General features: G+C 38.0%; 1 protein-coding gene across 1 annotated transcript; it reads left to right on the top strand.

Annotated features, from left to right (window-relative positions):
- The first annotated feature begins 12426 nt into the window (after positions 1-12426).
- On the top strand, positions 12427-15226 carry LOC110912355 (glycerol-3-phosphate acyltransferase RAM2). The gene is made up of 2 exons (XM_022157054.2): positions 12427-13087; positions 14125-15226. The coding sequence occupies exons 1-2, from the start codon at positions 12449-12451 to the stop codon at positions 15028-15030; spliced, it is 1545 nt and encodes a 514-aa protein (XP_022012746.1). The 5' UTR covers positions 12427-12448; the 3' UTR covers positions 15031-15226.
- The last annotated feature ends 275 nt before the right edge of the window (positions 15227-15501 follow it).

Here is a 15501-nt window from a genome sequence, read left to right as displayed (position 1 = left end):
GGTTGACCAGAACGGCGAGGGAACAGCTTTCTCTTGACAGAGGATCTCAGCGCGATGTTTGGATAACCAATCCATACCAATGACAACATCGAAGCTTCCAAGTTTGACGGGGAAAAGATCGATACTAAACGTGTGGCCAGACAATTCTAGGGTGCAGTCGTGGATCATGTGCGTGGCCTCGATGTTCTTACCATTAGCTATCTCGACGATGTGCTTAGAACTTAATAATGCGGGCGAGTGCTTAAGTTTCTTACTAATGCGAAGGGACACATAACTGGCATCGGCACCGGAATCAAATAACACAGAAACATAACGATCATCAAGTAGGAACTTACCCGCCACGACGTTGGGGTCGTTCGTTGCTTCTCCAGCTCCAATTACGAAAGCTCTTCCCCTTGCATTCCCAGCATTGTTGTTCTGCTCAATGTTCCCAGCTCCCTGATTGTTGTTGCGATTCTGATTCAGTTCAGGGCAATCCTTTCGCATGTGCCCTGTTGCCCCACATTTAAAACATGCTCTATTGTTTCCCTGCTGCTGTTGCTGTTGGGGTTGTTGCTGATTCTGTCTTGCCGGGAACTGACTTCTACAATCCTTTGCTTCGTGCCCCATCTTGTGGCATCGCTGACACTGACCCTTGTTGCATGCCCCATTGTGGTGCCTGTTACACTTGTTGCACTTAGGGTAGTTTCCCCGGTAGCCACCCTGTTGCTGAGTGCCATTGTTGTTGTCAGTTTTCCTTTGCTGAGCTGGGGCTTGAGTAGGGTTAGCATCCTTGCCCTGATTTCCATCCCACTTTCGCTTGTTGTCACTTGAAGTTCCGACAGTAGCACTGATTCTTTTGGGCAACCTGCCCTCTTCCACAGCCTGATCAGTGAGTTTGTGAGCAAGTCGAACGATCGGCTGAATGGTAGTGTGGTTGGCTGAAGTTACATGGCTTCGAATTTCTGGAGCCAGACCCTTGATGTACAGTTCGATTCTTCGATACATAGGTCGAGACATGTTTGGACAAAGAGCAGCATAGTCGTTGGACAGCTTGGTGTAGGTCTCAATCTCTGACCCAACCATCTTGAGTTCATAGTACTCATTCTCCAGCTTGTGGATGTCATCCCTGTGACAGTACTCTTCCTTGATCATATCCTTGAAATCTTCCCACGCAGTAGCGTTTGCAGTCTCCAAACCAAGCATTTGAATTTGCGCCTTCCACCATGAAAGTGCGCTTCCCTCTAGAGTACCAGTAGCAAACTTCACCCAATTAGCAGGGGGACATTCGCAGACAGCGAAGACAGCTTCGACCTTCTCGATCCAGTGCAGGAGACCTATGGCACCCTCAGTGCCATTGAACGGAAGAGGCTTGCAATCCATGAAGGTCTTGAAGGTACAAACACGTGGTTGCACAGGTGCAGGCTGACCTGTTGTGAGGAGTGAAGCGAAATAGGTTTAGAGGCGAAAAGACGATATGGCGGTAGGATCTAAACATCCTAAAACATCGAGTTTACCTATAGGGTGAGCTGCGAAAGCTGCAGCCACAGTGTTGAGCAGGTTAGTGAACTGAGCCTGAGTCATGTTGACGTTTCCTCGTCCGCGTCCACTCATTGTCTTCATAACCAGAAAACATAGTATGAGTGCGTGATAGCGAGAATAAGATAGAAGAGAGAAGATGTATCTATCTAATCAGGCAGACTAGTACGTATAGCAAAACGGAAAGCATAAGACAACCAAGCAAGTAAATATGGGTCCGAGCTATGAGGTCAGATAAGTCGAGCCTTGCACTTGGAGTGTAGTGTCGTCACGAGTCACGGGTTATAGTCTGGTTTTTCTCAAAAAGATTTTTCCCCTTTTTAAAACCAAGTTCACTATAACCAATGGCTCTGATACCAATCTGTCACACCCCCAAAATCCACCTGCGGATAACACCCGCTTCGAGGGCGTGACTGACCAGGATCCAGCCACCAATTATACTGAATAACTAAATTGATAACGAAAGTAATACTTACTAACCATAAGATTAGCAAATATCAAGTTCAGAGTTTAAGGTTTCAAGTTTAAACAGTAACAAGTAGCGGAAGCATAATTAAATAGTTTTAAACAGTGTTCATAAGGTAAGCATAATAAATGCCCAACACACGGGCAGACGACCACTACACATCCCAAGTAGCTGCTCCAGTCACTGGCCACCTGCAAAGCATGCAGTAAAGGGGTCAACAATAATGCTGAGTGAGTTCACTAGTTGTCCAGTTTTAATTACCAAAAACTTGTTGCACCAGTTAATTTACCCGTTTATACATGCCATGGGGAGCTACCCCAAAAGTTAGCGACTAAACTGTTTTTCCAATACCGAACACTAGGTAACCGTTTGCGTTTCCGCAGGATGCCCCGATGTCAATGTTCTATCATCATTGACGGATGCCTGAGTACATTAGTTCACGACCGATCCCATACCATGGCACGGTGTGAGGCTGGTAAGACCTAAATAGCGCTATCAACTAATAACCCGTTCGCCTGGCACCGGCGACTAATCGGTATTATGTAGTAGGGACTTGAGTGATAGAGTTGCGTTTAGTGCCGTTGGTTGCATTCCGTATAAACAGTAATTAACTAAAAAGGGTTTCCCAATACAAGGGAAGATAAAGTAAGTTTGTTCCCAATAACTAGGGAAGGAATGTAGACGGTATCCCCTTTACAAGGGGATAGGGTTGTTTTAGTCTCGTGTCCCAAACCACCGGGACGCATGCTTTTAAGTTGTGAACTCACCTTGGGTTGCTCGGTATGATACGTTACTTGGTTAAGTATGTTGGTCACCACGTCCTAACATGGTTACCAAGTATGGGTCAAGTCGGGTACGGGTAAACACATAGCGAACACGTATGGCAATACATATAGCAAACACGTATAACATGCGAATACACAAATAGTTGGGGTATTGGGCCTAAACAGTAACAGTTACACAAGCAGTCCAGTTAACAGACAATCCAACAAGTTCTTTGGCCTAATAACAGCCCAGTCGAGACAGAGGTGACTCGCAACCAAGGTTGCGACTCGCAACCGAGGTCTCGGTTCGTCATGCTTTGGTTACGACTCGCAATCAGAGATTCCGACTCGCAACCGGCGGTTCCGACAAAGCAGTTGTGGTTACGACTCGCAATCGGATCGATACGCGTTGATTACGACTCGCAACCGGGAGGTCTCGACAAATCCTGCTGTGGTTTCGAGTAGCAACCAAAGGTTGCGACTCGCAACCGTGATTACGTGCACATAAAACAGTTTCTAGAACCTGCAAAACAGTACTAGCCAATAGGATTTCATTTTCATGAGAATTATGTACTATACCCACTAAACATGTTTGTTTGTCTATAATGTGCACAAAACAGATCAAAAACCATAATATTTGAATGTTCATAACATCTTCATACATGTTCTTCATTTATTCAAACAATGTTCAAACAATATTCAAAACCACATTCATCATTTATAACCCAAAATCATGCCTAAAGTCCCCGACCCGAGCCCTTAATATCAATCGGACAATAAACAAAGAAGACCATTCAACCTAAACAATATAACATATCCTCTTATTAGTAACATGAATCACATAGCTAGCACTTAGTCCGAAACATATAACCGATCTAACCAAACATCATAACAACCGGAAAAACACTCTATTTTGTCTAGCAAGAACAACAACAACAACAATAATCAAGCATCATTTAGTAACAAGCAAATATAAACAACATCATCATCACTAACCGGTTCAAGAGTGACACAAAGGTGTTCAAGTTGGTGATGGATTGAAGCCTTCGAGTGATGATTCCAAGCTAATCCAAAGGGTGCTCTTGTTGGTCGGATCCGAGAAGGAGAAGGAAAGGAGAGGAAGGTGATTCTTTGAGGGTTTTAGGGTTTTAGTGAGAGAGATGAGAGGAGGGTGTTGTGAGATTTGTAAAAATGGCTAAGGGAGGGGTGGGTTGGTTTATATAGGATTTCGAGTGGGTTAGGGTTGCTTCCGGGTGACAAGGCCCAACCGGCCCATTGCTACTGTTCACTCGAGACCGTGGTCTCGAGTCGGGTTCTTAGAGGTCTCGGCCTACACATATATAACACACACTCATACCTATATATGTATATACATATCATACATACACACAAAGCAAGGATCACATAGAACATCAAAACAATACACAACTTTTTTTTTTCATTTAATAGTATACGTACACACATGTTACATCGAAAGATTGTCCGGGAAATTCCGAAGTGTCACAGCCTTTCTCGCCCACATTGTGGAAAAGAAGGACAAAGGCCCAAGTCTAAGCGATGTTCCCGTCGTACGTGATTTTCCTGATGTGTTTTCCGACGATCTTCCTGGTCCGCCTCCTGCTCGTTCTGTCGACTTTCGCATCGATTTGGTGCCTGGCGCTACGTCTGTCGCTAAGTCTCCTTACCATTTAGCACCCTCTGAGATGCAAGAGCTCTCGAGTCAACTTTAAGAGCTTCTTGATAAAGGCTTTATACGCCCTACTACATCTCCTTGGGGCGCTCCCGTTTTGTTCATCAAAAAAAGAAAGATGGGTCATTCTGAATGTGTATTGACTATCGTGAGCTCAACAAGCTTACTGTCAAGAATAGATACCATCTTCCTCGCATCGATGATCTCTTCGATCAATTGCAAGGCGCGACCTGCTTTTCAAAGATCGATCTTCGTTCTGGGTACCATTAACTTCGAGTCCTCGAAGAAGATATACCTAAGACCGCCTTTTGAACGCGTTATGGTCATTACGAGTTCGTGGTCATGCCCTTTGGTTTGACCAACGCACCTACTGTATTCATGGATTTGATGAACCGCGTGTGTAAAGCTTACTTGGACCGTTTCGTGATCGTCTTCATCGACGATATTCTTATCTATTCCAAGACTCAAGGAGAGCATGAACGACACTTGCGTCTTATCCTTCAACTTCTTCGTACCGAACGTCTATACGCCAAATTCTCCAAGTGCGAATTTTGGTTAAAAGAGGTTCAATTCCTTGGTCATACTGTCAACGAACTTGGTATTCACGTTGATCCCACTAAAATTGAAGCTGTGAAGAATTGGATTGCACCTAAGTCTCCGTCTGAAATCCGTTCATTTCTTGGTCTTGCTGATTATTATCGTCGCTTTATCTCCAACTTCTCTAAGATCGCTGTTCCTTTAACCTCTTTGACTAAGAGAGACCTTTTGTTTGGGGTCCCGAACAAGAGGAATCTTTTCAAATGCTCAAGGACATGCTTTGCAATGCTCCTATTCTCGCGCTTCCCGATGGTAACGACGACTTCGTCGTGTATTGCGATGCCTCAAACCTTGGCCTTAGTTGTGTCCTTATGCAACGTGACAAGGTTATCGGTTACGCGTCGAGGCAACTCAAGATACATGAGAAAACTACACTACTCATGACCTTGAACTTGGCACAGTTGTTTTTGCGTTGAAGATTTGGCGACACTATCTTTATGGTACTAAGTGTGTGGTCTTCACCAACCATAAGAGCCTTCAACATATCTTCAACCAAAAGGAACTGAACATGCGTCAACGTCGTTGGGTGGAAATGTTAAACGACTTCGACTGCGAAATTCGCTACCATCCAGGTAAAGCGAATGTAGTAGCCGACGCTCTTAGTCGTAAAACTCATGTGAAGAGTATTCGTTGTCTCCAACTTGTTAACGATCTTCAAAACCGTATTTGCGAAGTTTAATACGCCTCTATTAACGAAGGTAGTCTTTCCATTGAGATACGATGTGGTGTTGAAAAAGATCTTGTGTCTAAATCTGATGGTATTCTATACTATCTCAATCGTATCTGGATTCCTAATCGTGATAACCTTTGATACTTTCTGATGAAGGAGGCACACAAATCGAGATATTCCATTCACCCGGGTGCTGATAAGATGTACCAAGATATGCGTGTGTCCTATTGGTGGCCTTGATTGAAGAAGGATATCGCCATCTTCGTTGCGAAATGTCTTACTTGTTCGAAGGTCAAAGCTGAACATCAACGTCCCTCTGGTTTGCTCAAATAGCCAGAAATTCCTTTATGGAAATGGGAGAGCATTGCTATGGATTTTATCACAAAGCTTTCTCGTACTTCTTCTGGTCATGGAAGTATTTGGGTGATCGTTGATCGATTGACCAAATCAGCTCATTTTCTCCCCATTCGTGAAGATTTCAAAGTCGAGAAATTGGCTAGAATCTACACTAATGAGATCATCTGTCGTCATGGTATCCCCATTGACATTATCTCTGATTGTGATGGTCGCTTTACGTCCCGTCTTTGGCAAACCTTTCAATCTGCTATGGGTACTGTTTTAAACCTTAGCACCGCCTTCCATCCTCAGTCAGACGGTCAAACCGAGCGTACTATCCAACCTTTAGAGGATATGCTTCGTTCATGCGTAATCGATTTTGGTGGCAACTAGGATTCACACTTGCCTTTGATCGAATTCTTGTACAACAATAGTTATCACGCGAGTATTCAAATGGTACCCTTCGAAGCATTGTATGGTCGCAAGTGTCGTTCGCCTATTACCCTTTGTTGTTGAATCATTTGTCGCCGACATCTTCAACACTACCAGGGTCACCAGATCAACATGTGTTCTTCCTAACCAAGTTCGTAGTTAGTCCAAAATCATAACTTTTTATGTCTAACACATTTGTTTATCTCACATGAAGCAAGATTCATGAGTTTTAGTTCCATGCACACGTAAAAATTTGATCTTTGAGCCAAAACCCCAGTTTTTACCTAAAAACCCCCAAACAACTAAAACTCAGATTTAGAGTTAGAACTTACCTGAATCTCAATGAGTTTGTTTCTCGGACGATCTGGAATCAAGGACAAACAACCTTCAAGCTTCATATCTTCCAAAAATACAACTTGACTCAAGTTCCACCCACTTTCTCGCTCTATAACCTTTGATGAAGATTATGATTATGGCTAGGGTTTTCATCTCCTTCTATTTATAGTGAGTGTTAGTGGCGGACCTACCCTTTGGCCAGGGTGGGCGGTCGCACCCCTTGAAAAAACAAATTTAGTGTATATTTTAGGCAAAAAACACGCCCGCACTCCTTGGAAATATGGTTGAACACCTCATCCGCACCCCCAGCAAATAATTTCTGGGTCCGCCACTGGTGAGTGTTCCACTCACTCCCTCTCTTTTTAGGTCCTCTCTAGAGCAATGTTTTTGTATCAAACGTCCCCCACTCCCTAAAAACTCATTTGACAGTTTAGCCAAGACGCCTACTTTCCTCGGTTGTAGGAGTGTGCATAGGTCAGTTTGGCACAAATTGAACGACAAATCAAAAATTCGGTTTTTGGGGTTTTAAAAGGTTTCTTTTGATACGGTTTATGATTTTTATTTTTCACGATGGGTTCAATCCAATTTTGGGTTTAGTTTTTTTTTCAGCTTTGCCACTTGGCTTTATAATTTGGGGGTCGAAAAATTTCGTTTTATCTTTTTATTATTCAACCCCCATCAAAAAAATTTGGGATTCGTCACGATTATAATGATCAATAGACCATCAATTTAATAAAAAAACACTTTTTATAAATATAACGTTATATAAATATTGCTGACGAAGGACGATGAATAGTAATTTTTTATAGTAATTTATAGTTTTTTGTTTTTTTTTTATTTAATATATTACAATAGTTTATTATTATATTTACTTTTAATAACATAGTTTTAATTTTTTCCCTTTTTTAAAACCATTCCTATACCATTTTTTTTAATAATTCTTTTTTTTCTTTTTTTAGAACATATATTAATTTATCAATAAATTTGATATACTTCTTTAATAATTTACGTTTATAACTTTTTTCTAAAAACTTAAGTTCGTAGTTGTGGTTGATTTTCCCTCCGACATTAAGTTTTGTTAAAAACGAAGTTGTACTCTATATAAAGTATTTATTTGGTATCATAAAACAACACGACGATAAACTAAACCGTTACAATGGTTTGGCTTTCTAAACAACATGCTTTATTTTCAAATCACGTTTCTTTTATATTATCATTTGCTTGGTTTCGCCAAAACGCACGACCTAAAAAAACTAGTTAAACTATAATGAAAATAAGTGTGATAAAAATTTTATACTTCAAATAAAGCTAATAAAATTTTCAAGTATATTAAATTATGTGAGATTAAAGATTTTGATAATACGATATTTGAAAAAAGAAATCTTAACAATTTAGGATAGTTATTTTTTTTTCTCACAATTTATAATTATGTGAGATTAAAGATTTTGATAATACGATATTGGAAAAAAGAAATCTTAACAATTTAGGATAGTTATTTTTTTTCTCACAATTTATAACATAATACTAATTAAAATTTCGTTTCTGTTTCATTTTGGTAACTAAAATAATGAAACTAACCACGCATCACCTCTTCTGCTTCGAAACAAAAAAAGTCACTGTTTATTTAATCATAAGTATATATGCACTAAAAAGGACTAGTATTTTTAGTGTGAGATGAAACTTTGAGATCAATACATTTTGGGTTTGATTCTTATAAGAGAGGTTTTTCAAATATTTATTGGGTTTTTTTCTGAATTGGTGTATAGACATTATGTCTTGTGGAGATGGATATGATCGAGTGGTTCCGCTGGTGGTACGATGATACTACAGTGGTCCGTCAGTATTTTTATGGTGTAGGAAACGTTGGGTATGTAGGATCATGTGCATGATTGTTTTTATTGTGTAAGGTACAAAACTATTTTATACGATGACTCATTGAATGATTAGGGTTCATTAATTTGAATAGTAAAAATAAAGAATAGACTTATTAAATGATTTATTCAAATTAACTTTGTACTCTTTATTCTTTTTTTCTTAATTTATAATTACTTCTCGTTAGGACCCACCATTTATTGCGAGAACCGCGAGAACTAGTGTGAACACAACCAAAAATACTTAAAAGGATCTAAAAAACACCACAAATATTTTTATAAAAATCTCTACTTTTCGCTAATAAAAAATGTTAAAACAATAAAAAAAATTTTGGATACTAAAAGTAGCGATTTTTATAAAAAAATATTATTTTTTTTGTGTGTGTTTTTTAGATTTTTTAAGTTTTTTTTAAGGTTTTTTAGGGGTATAGTTTTTAGCATTTAGCTTGGGTGTGTGTGTGAGGGGGAGGGGTGTTAGGTTTTTTTAGGTTTTTGGGGGGTTTAGTTTTTAGCATTTAGCTTGGGGGGGGGTAGGGTTTTTTTTTTTTTTTTTTTTTTTTTTTTTTGAAGGGGGGGGGGGTAGGTTTTTGGTTATTGTGGTTATATATAGGGTAAGGTTTATTTGAGAACCACTTTTATTGTGAGAATCATGAGAACAATGTGAACACACCAGAAAAACCTAACCCCCCCTCCCCCAAAAAGAAAAAAAAAAAAATCCTAAACCCCCCACCCCCAAGCTAAAATGCTAAAAACTAAACCATTAAAAAACCTAAAAAAATCTAAAAAATACACAATTTTTTTAAAATATTTTTTAGCTAAAAATCGCTACTTTTAGTAGCAATTTTTTATTTTTATTTTTTTTTAACGAAAATTAGCGATTTTTCGCTAAAAATATTAAAAAAAATTGTGTGTTTTTTAGCTATTTTTAGGTATTTTTGTTGTGTTCACATTTGTTCTCGCGGTTCTCGCAATAAAGGGTGGTTCCTAACGGATCTTTCTCCTATATATATATATATATATATATATATATAGGATTAGGTTCAAGAGTGAACACTAGTGTAGCTTGCGAACTGAGTGAACTAATCCTGGCCATACACGTGTGTAGATCAATGGACAGGATTTGATGTGTTGAAATACACTAGTGTATTTTACGATTTGATGATGAGATCCTGGCCATACACATGTGTAGATCAATGGCCAGAATTTGTTCACTTAGTTTACAAATATACTAGTGTTCACTCTATAACCCTACTCTAAAAAGATGTTGTAAAAGAGATGATTAAAGCATCTACTTTCTGTTAACTAATTTAAAGCGGTCCGAATGTGAAGCAACAGTTGACAAACATGGCATGCAACGTAAAAAAGCTAGAGCCAAGAGTTGACAAAGATGAAATGTTATTTATGCAATAAGATAAATGATGTACCCAACCACCCATCGTTACCCATACATTATGTAAGATTATTGGTATATATGGGTGGGTTCTAATAATTTAAAATACCGAATCGAACTAGCTATAGGGCTAACGGATACCCCCTTTTCATCAAATTCATGAATATAGAATCCATAGATATTGTAGAACGAACGAGTTTAAGAAGCAGTGTAACGAGTATGTATTGATGGCGGACTAAATAAATTAACCAAAAGAAATATGATTTAGAAGCATATATATATGTGTATGTGTGTAAGAGAGATAGATCGTGACGGGTTTATGACAAAATGAACGTGATTAGCCTATGATGAATAAAAATCAAACCAAACTCTAGATGAACCGGTTTTCTTATTTTTCAGTTGTTAATCATTTTGAGTATATTCGGATTCCAATTAAGGTGATGAGTTAATTATACAATAATTATTAAATTTATTAAATCTTAAATCATAGAATACAACTTTGCACATACATATTATACATACCTTTTGATATAACTATATATTAATATGCACCTTTTGCCTTATTGGTATAAAGTTTATATAAGCTAGATAGAATTTCATCTTGAAAGTTATAAATGTTAGTTAAATCAAAAGGTAAATGTTATATATATAGATACAATTTTTTTTTAACAAATGTTACTTATTTACATCAATAATCTAAATTATTTCTCTTTGCTCAGGTTTGAATCTGAGACCTTATCTTTAAAATACATGTGTCTCTACAAAGTGGGCTACACCACCACATTAACATATATATAGTATAGATTTATTAGTCGGTATCTAAAATTATCATGGTTGCAAAAATCGCGACTAGTCGGCGATTAATCGCTGACTAGTCGCTAGTCGCCCATCAACTGAGTAATTTTCAGCTAATCAGTAAAAAAATCGCTAGTCGGCCTAGTCGGCCCTAATCGCGACTAGTCGGTCGGGAAAAATCGGAAAAAATCGGGAAAAAACAAAAAAAATCGAAAAAAGTCAGAAAAAATCGGAAAAAATCAGAAAAAATCGGGAAAAAACACATATTCCGACCAAAACCTCCCAGATTCCGGTCAAAACTTGTCCACTTAAAAAAATTACATATAAAAATATATGTATATAGGTATAAAAACTTAAAATTATACATAAAAAGTCCGATCCGATTAATCCCGATTAATCCCGAGTAATCCCGAGTAGTCGCTAGTCCCTACCTCACCGACCCGCTAGCGACTAGCGAGTTCTTCAACCTTGAAAATTATATTTTCAAATAACAAAAAGACATTAAAACATTGTTTTTCACAAAATATATATTTTAATTGATTTGATAGTTTTTATTTATCCACGTAGCACCCTTATTTTTAACGAAAAAACAAATGACATACATAGTTATTGGAGGATTACAAGGTCAAAATCTTCATCGGATTTTCCTAAGTAAGAGTTTCAAAAACCCACGACGGTACATTCAAGTGCCTCATCTAATAACAATCCTCTATATGCGTCTTTTACATTTAATATTCGTCTGCCTCCTTCAATTCAAGTAATTATTTTTTATACAAATAATCAAATTATTAAAATAATAATAAAAATCACTAAGATTTACCGGAATGACGTCTTTCTACTATCGAACTATAATATGTGAACTATATTTTGTTCTTTATGTACTGACCAAACTCTATTTTTTTTATCGAATTCGGTTTTATAACCATATCCTTATACTTTTTAAGTATTCTCTTAATAGAGGTTTTATATAGTTACTAGTTATATCGCAAATACAACTAGACTATCTACTCGTAGATAGTGGTAAATTTTTTTTGCACACAAGTGTCTATTAAAGAAATGAACCTCTAGAAAATAACGAGAGATATATATCTGGATAATTACAACTGAAAATACAATTCAAATATGTAAATATACATCATTATGCTCATTCAAAAGAAGCTATCCTCACTCGGGTTTTCACTCATAAAAGAGGTTGCCTTTATATCCTTAGTCGTCGTTAGAGTAAAAAAATGGTTTATTGTTGAATATTTTATCATTCCACGTGTCGCGTAAGTAGTATATAATTCGTATAAACATATGGCATTCCATTTAAATACTTTCACATCTATTTAAAACATTTGAAAATGGTCACCCTGAGAGTTAAAGATACCTTAAAAAATTGAAAATAGTCACCTTGAGAGTTAAAGATACATTAAAACATTTGAAAATGGTCACCTTGAGAGTTAAAGATACATTAAAAAATCAATGTCCCCACGCAATTATTTTTAATAAAGTTTGGTTGAGAATAACTAATTAATTCTCCACCTCCACAACACTATAAATACTCCTAACTAACGCCAAACCAATGCATCCTCGTTACAACAATGGCCGGTAATCACAAGAACTCCGACTACTCTAGTGAATTTCCGGCGATCGCGACATGCGAAACATTCGGCCGCGATAAGCAAACCGTGGTTTCCGACTTGGACGGAACCTTGCTCCGGGGACGTAGTTCATTTCCCTATTTTGCCCTTGTAGCATTTGAAGTTGGCGGACCATTAAGACTCCTGTTTTTACTTCTAGCTTCTCCGATCGCCGGAATTCTATACTATTTCATCTCCGAAGCAGCTGGAATCCGTGTTCTTATTTTTGCAACCATGGCCGGGATGAAGGTTTCGGATATTGAATCCGTGGCACGTGCGGTCTTGCCGAAGTTTTACTCTAGTGACTTGCACCCTGAGGCGTGGCGCGTGTTCGCGGCGTGTGGGAAACGGTGTGTGTTGACCGCGAACCCGACGGTGATGGTGGAACCGTTTTTGAAGGAGTTTTTGGGTGCGGATATGGTGTTGGGGACGGAGATTGATAGTTGGAATGGAAGAGCTACCGGACTTTTGAAAACTCCGGGAGTACTCGTCGGAAGTCATAAGGCGGACGCGCTTTTGAAGGCTTTTGAAGATGCTTCACTGCCGGAGTTGGCACTTGGTGACCGGAAAACTGACTACCCATATATGAAGTTATGCAAGGTCATATAAGTTTTTTTTTTAATTTTTTTATTTTTTTTATTTTTTTTATTTCACACTATTAAAAGGGAGGGTTTATTTCAGATAAACGTTTTATGCTAATTAAAGAGAGAAGAAAATTAATAACTTATTTTTTTAATCTTAAAAGCTTAAAATATATCTAAAATTTGTTGAAATATGATGTTTATCATCTATCTTGAAATTCAAAAAAAAAAAACATAAAAACATAATGTTTATTTGTATAGCAAATACATGTATAAATACATGTATAAGTTCCGTGTAGAAAATAATATATTATCCATAACATAACATGGTATGTAAGAAAAAAAAATTAAACGTTAAAACAACATATGAATAATTAATATAACAAGATTATCGATATAACATGTACATCTGAAATGAAATTCCCTCTAATTTTACAATACCTTTTATTTGTTTAAAATTCTATATGTTTTTATAATAGCTTTTTAAACTTATTCCTTAATGAGACATGCTTAGCTTATTATATTTTAGTAATGATTTTCAAAAGAATATATTAAAAACTTTTACCTTGTTTTACTTAACAATAAGGTTATTATTATTACTAGTAGTAAAATCCGTGTTTCAATTAGGCATGCATAATAGTCCAGTCACTAAAAGTTTCTTTAAGAGTATCGATGATAGGTGTTTTAAAAAAAAAAACATCTGAGATAAGTTACGTGAAAAGAGTGAGATAATGAACGTATTTCTAAAGCATTTTTAGCTGGTTTTAACCATTAGATAACCAAAAACTAAACAAAAGCTTTACAAAACCACATTTTTACGCGTTTTACTCATATTTCAATTAACTGAGCTACTAGAAATTCATACAAGATCTACTAGACGTAAATACAAGTCAAAGTACATTTATTTTCAAATAAATGAACTACTACAATTTAAAATGAATGACGTTCAAAAGTTTGACTTTTACTCAACCACAATAGTCAACCCCATATCTTTGCGTTGACTACATATTCAATGACATAATTCATATCTAACTAAACTCATCTTCTCCACCTCAGGAAGGTTACATCGTACCACCAGCAACATCGGAGCTAAAGCCGGTAACAGTAGACAAACTTCCAAAACCGGTGGTCTTCCACGACGGCAGACTCGTCCACAAACTAACCCCGTTCAAGGCCCTCATAACCATTCTCTGGATTCCGGTAGGGTTTCTCCTCGCATGCCTGCGCATTGCGGCGGGTGCACTCCTCCCAATGCCGCTAGTCTACTACGCCTTTTGGGCACTCGGCGTACGCGTCTACATTAAAGGAACACCACCCCCTCCCGCGAAAAAGTCAACAGGTCAAACGGGAGTCCTCTTTATATGCTCACACCGTACCCTCCTTGACCCGATATTCCTCTCGACCTCACTCGGCCGCCCAATACCCGCGGTCACATACTCGTTGTCGAGACTCTCGGAGATCATATCCCCGATTAAAACAGTCCGGTTAAACCGAGACCGGACAGCCGATGCAAACATGATCAAGAAGCTTTTAGAAGAAGGTGATTTGGTTATATGCCCGGAAGGAACCACTTGTAGAGAACCGTTTTTGCTTCGGTTTTCCGCTTTGTTCGCTGAGCTTACTAACGAGCTCGTTCCAGTCGCAATGTCGAACAAGATGAGCATGTTTCATGGCACCACTGCAAGAGGGTGGAAGGGGATGGATCCGTTTTACTTTTTTATGAACCCTAGTCCGGCTTACGAAGTTACCTTCTTAAATAAGTTACCTTATGAGTTGACTTGTGCAAGTGGTAAATCGAGCCATGATGTCGCGAACTATATTCAACGGACGATTGCGTCGAGTTTGTCATACGAGTGTACGAATTTTACGAGGAAAGATAAGTACAAGATGTTGGCTGGAAATGATGGGACGGTGGACACCGGAAAACCTAAAGTCGCAGCCGGGAAGATCATGGGGTGCTAGGAGTTGCATGGTATGATTTGGTTTATTGATAATGATATATGCTGTACCAAATTATCTGGTTGAACCAAATTATGTATCAATTAAATTGTTTGGTAGACTCGTAATTATAAACCACGCAACGCAAATGTAACAACGGAGCAGGTCCGTAGTATAATTATCGACAAATTTATAGCATCATAAAGTTCGGTCCATAATATCCTATTATGTTTGTTTTGAATGGCAATCTAAATCTGAATCACTTGCACACAAAGGGACCGGAAGAAGCAAGTTCTGACCTATACAGAAGATCAGGAAGCATGCGTTATAAGGGGTAGAGACCGTTAGAAGAGTTCAGAGACCAAGGTCTCTAGACCACCCTCCGACACGCTAAGTCCATATTGGATTCCATAATTGATGATTGTATATGTGTGTGTAAGAGTACAAGTACATAAATAATGTTTGGGAAGATGAAAAAACATGTCTTATGTTGTG

The sequence above is a fragment of the Helianthus annuus genome, chromosome 15 (assembly GCF_002127325.2).
Source record: "Helianthus annuus cultivar XRQ/B chromosome 15, HanXRQr2.0-SUNRISE, whole genome shotgun sequence".
Lineage (NCBI taxonomy): Eukaryota > Viridiplantae > Streptophyta > Magnoliopsida > Asterales > Asteraceae > Helianthus > Helianthus annuus.
This window is presented reverse-complemented; position numbering and strand designations above follow the sequence as displayed.

Excerpts from the sequence above, each read along its gene's own strand:
- LOC110912355 (XM_022157054.2), top strand. The coding sequence starts at position 12,449 with ATGGCCGGTAATCACAAGAACTCCGACTACTCTAGTGAATTTCCGGCG. Across the intron at positions 13,088-14,124 it reads CATATATGAAGTTATGCAAG|GAAGGTTACATCGTACCACC; the intron begins GTCATATAAGTT and ends TCTCCACCTCAG.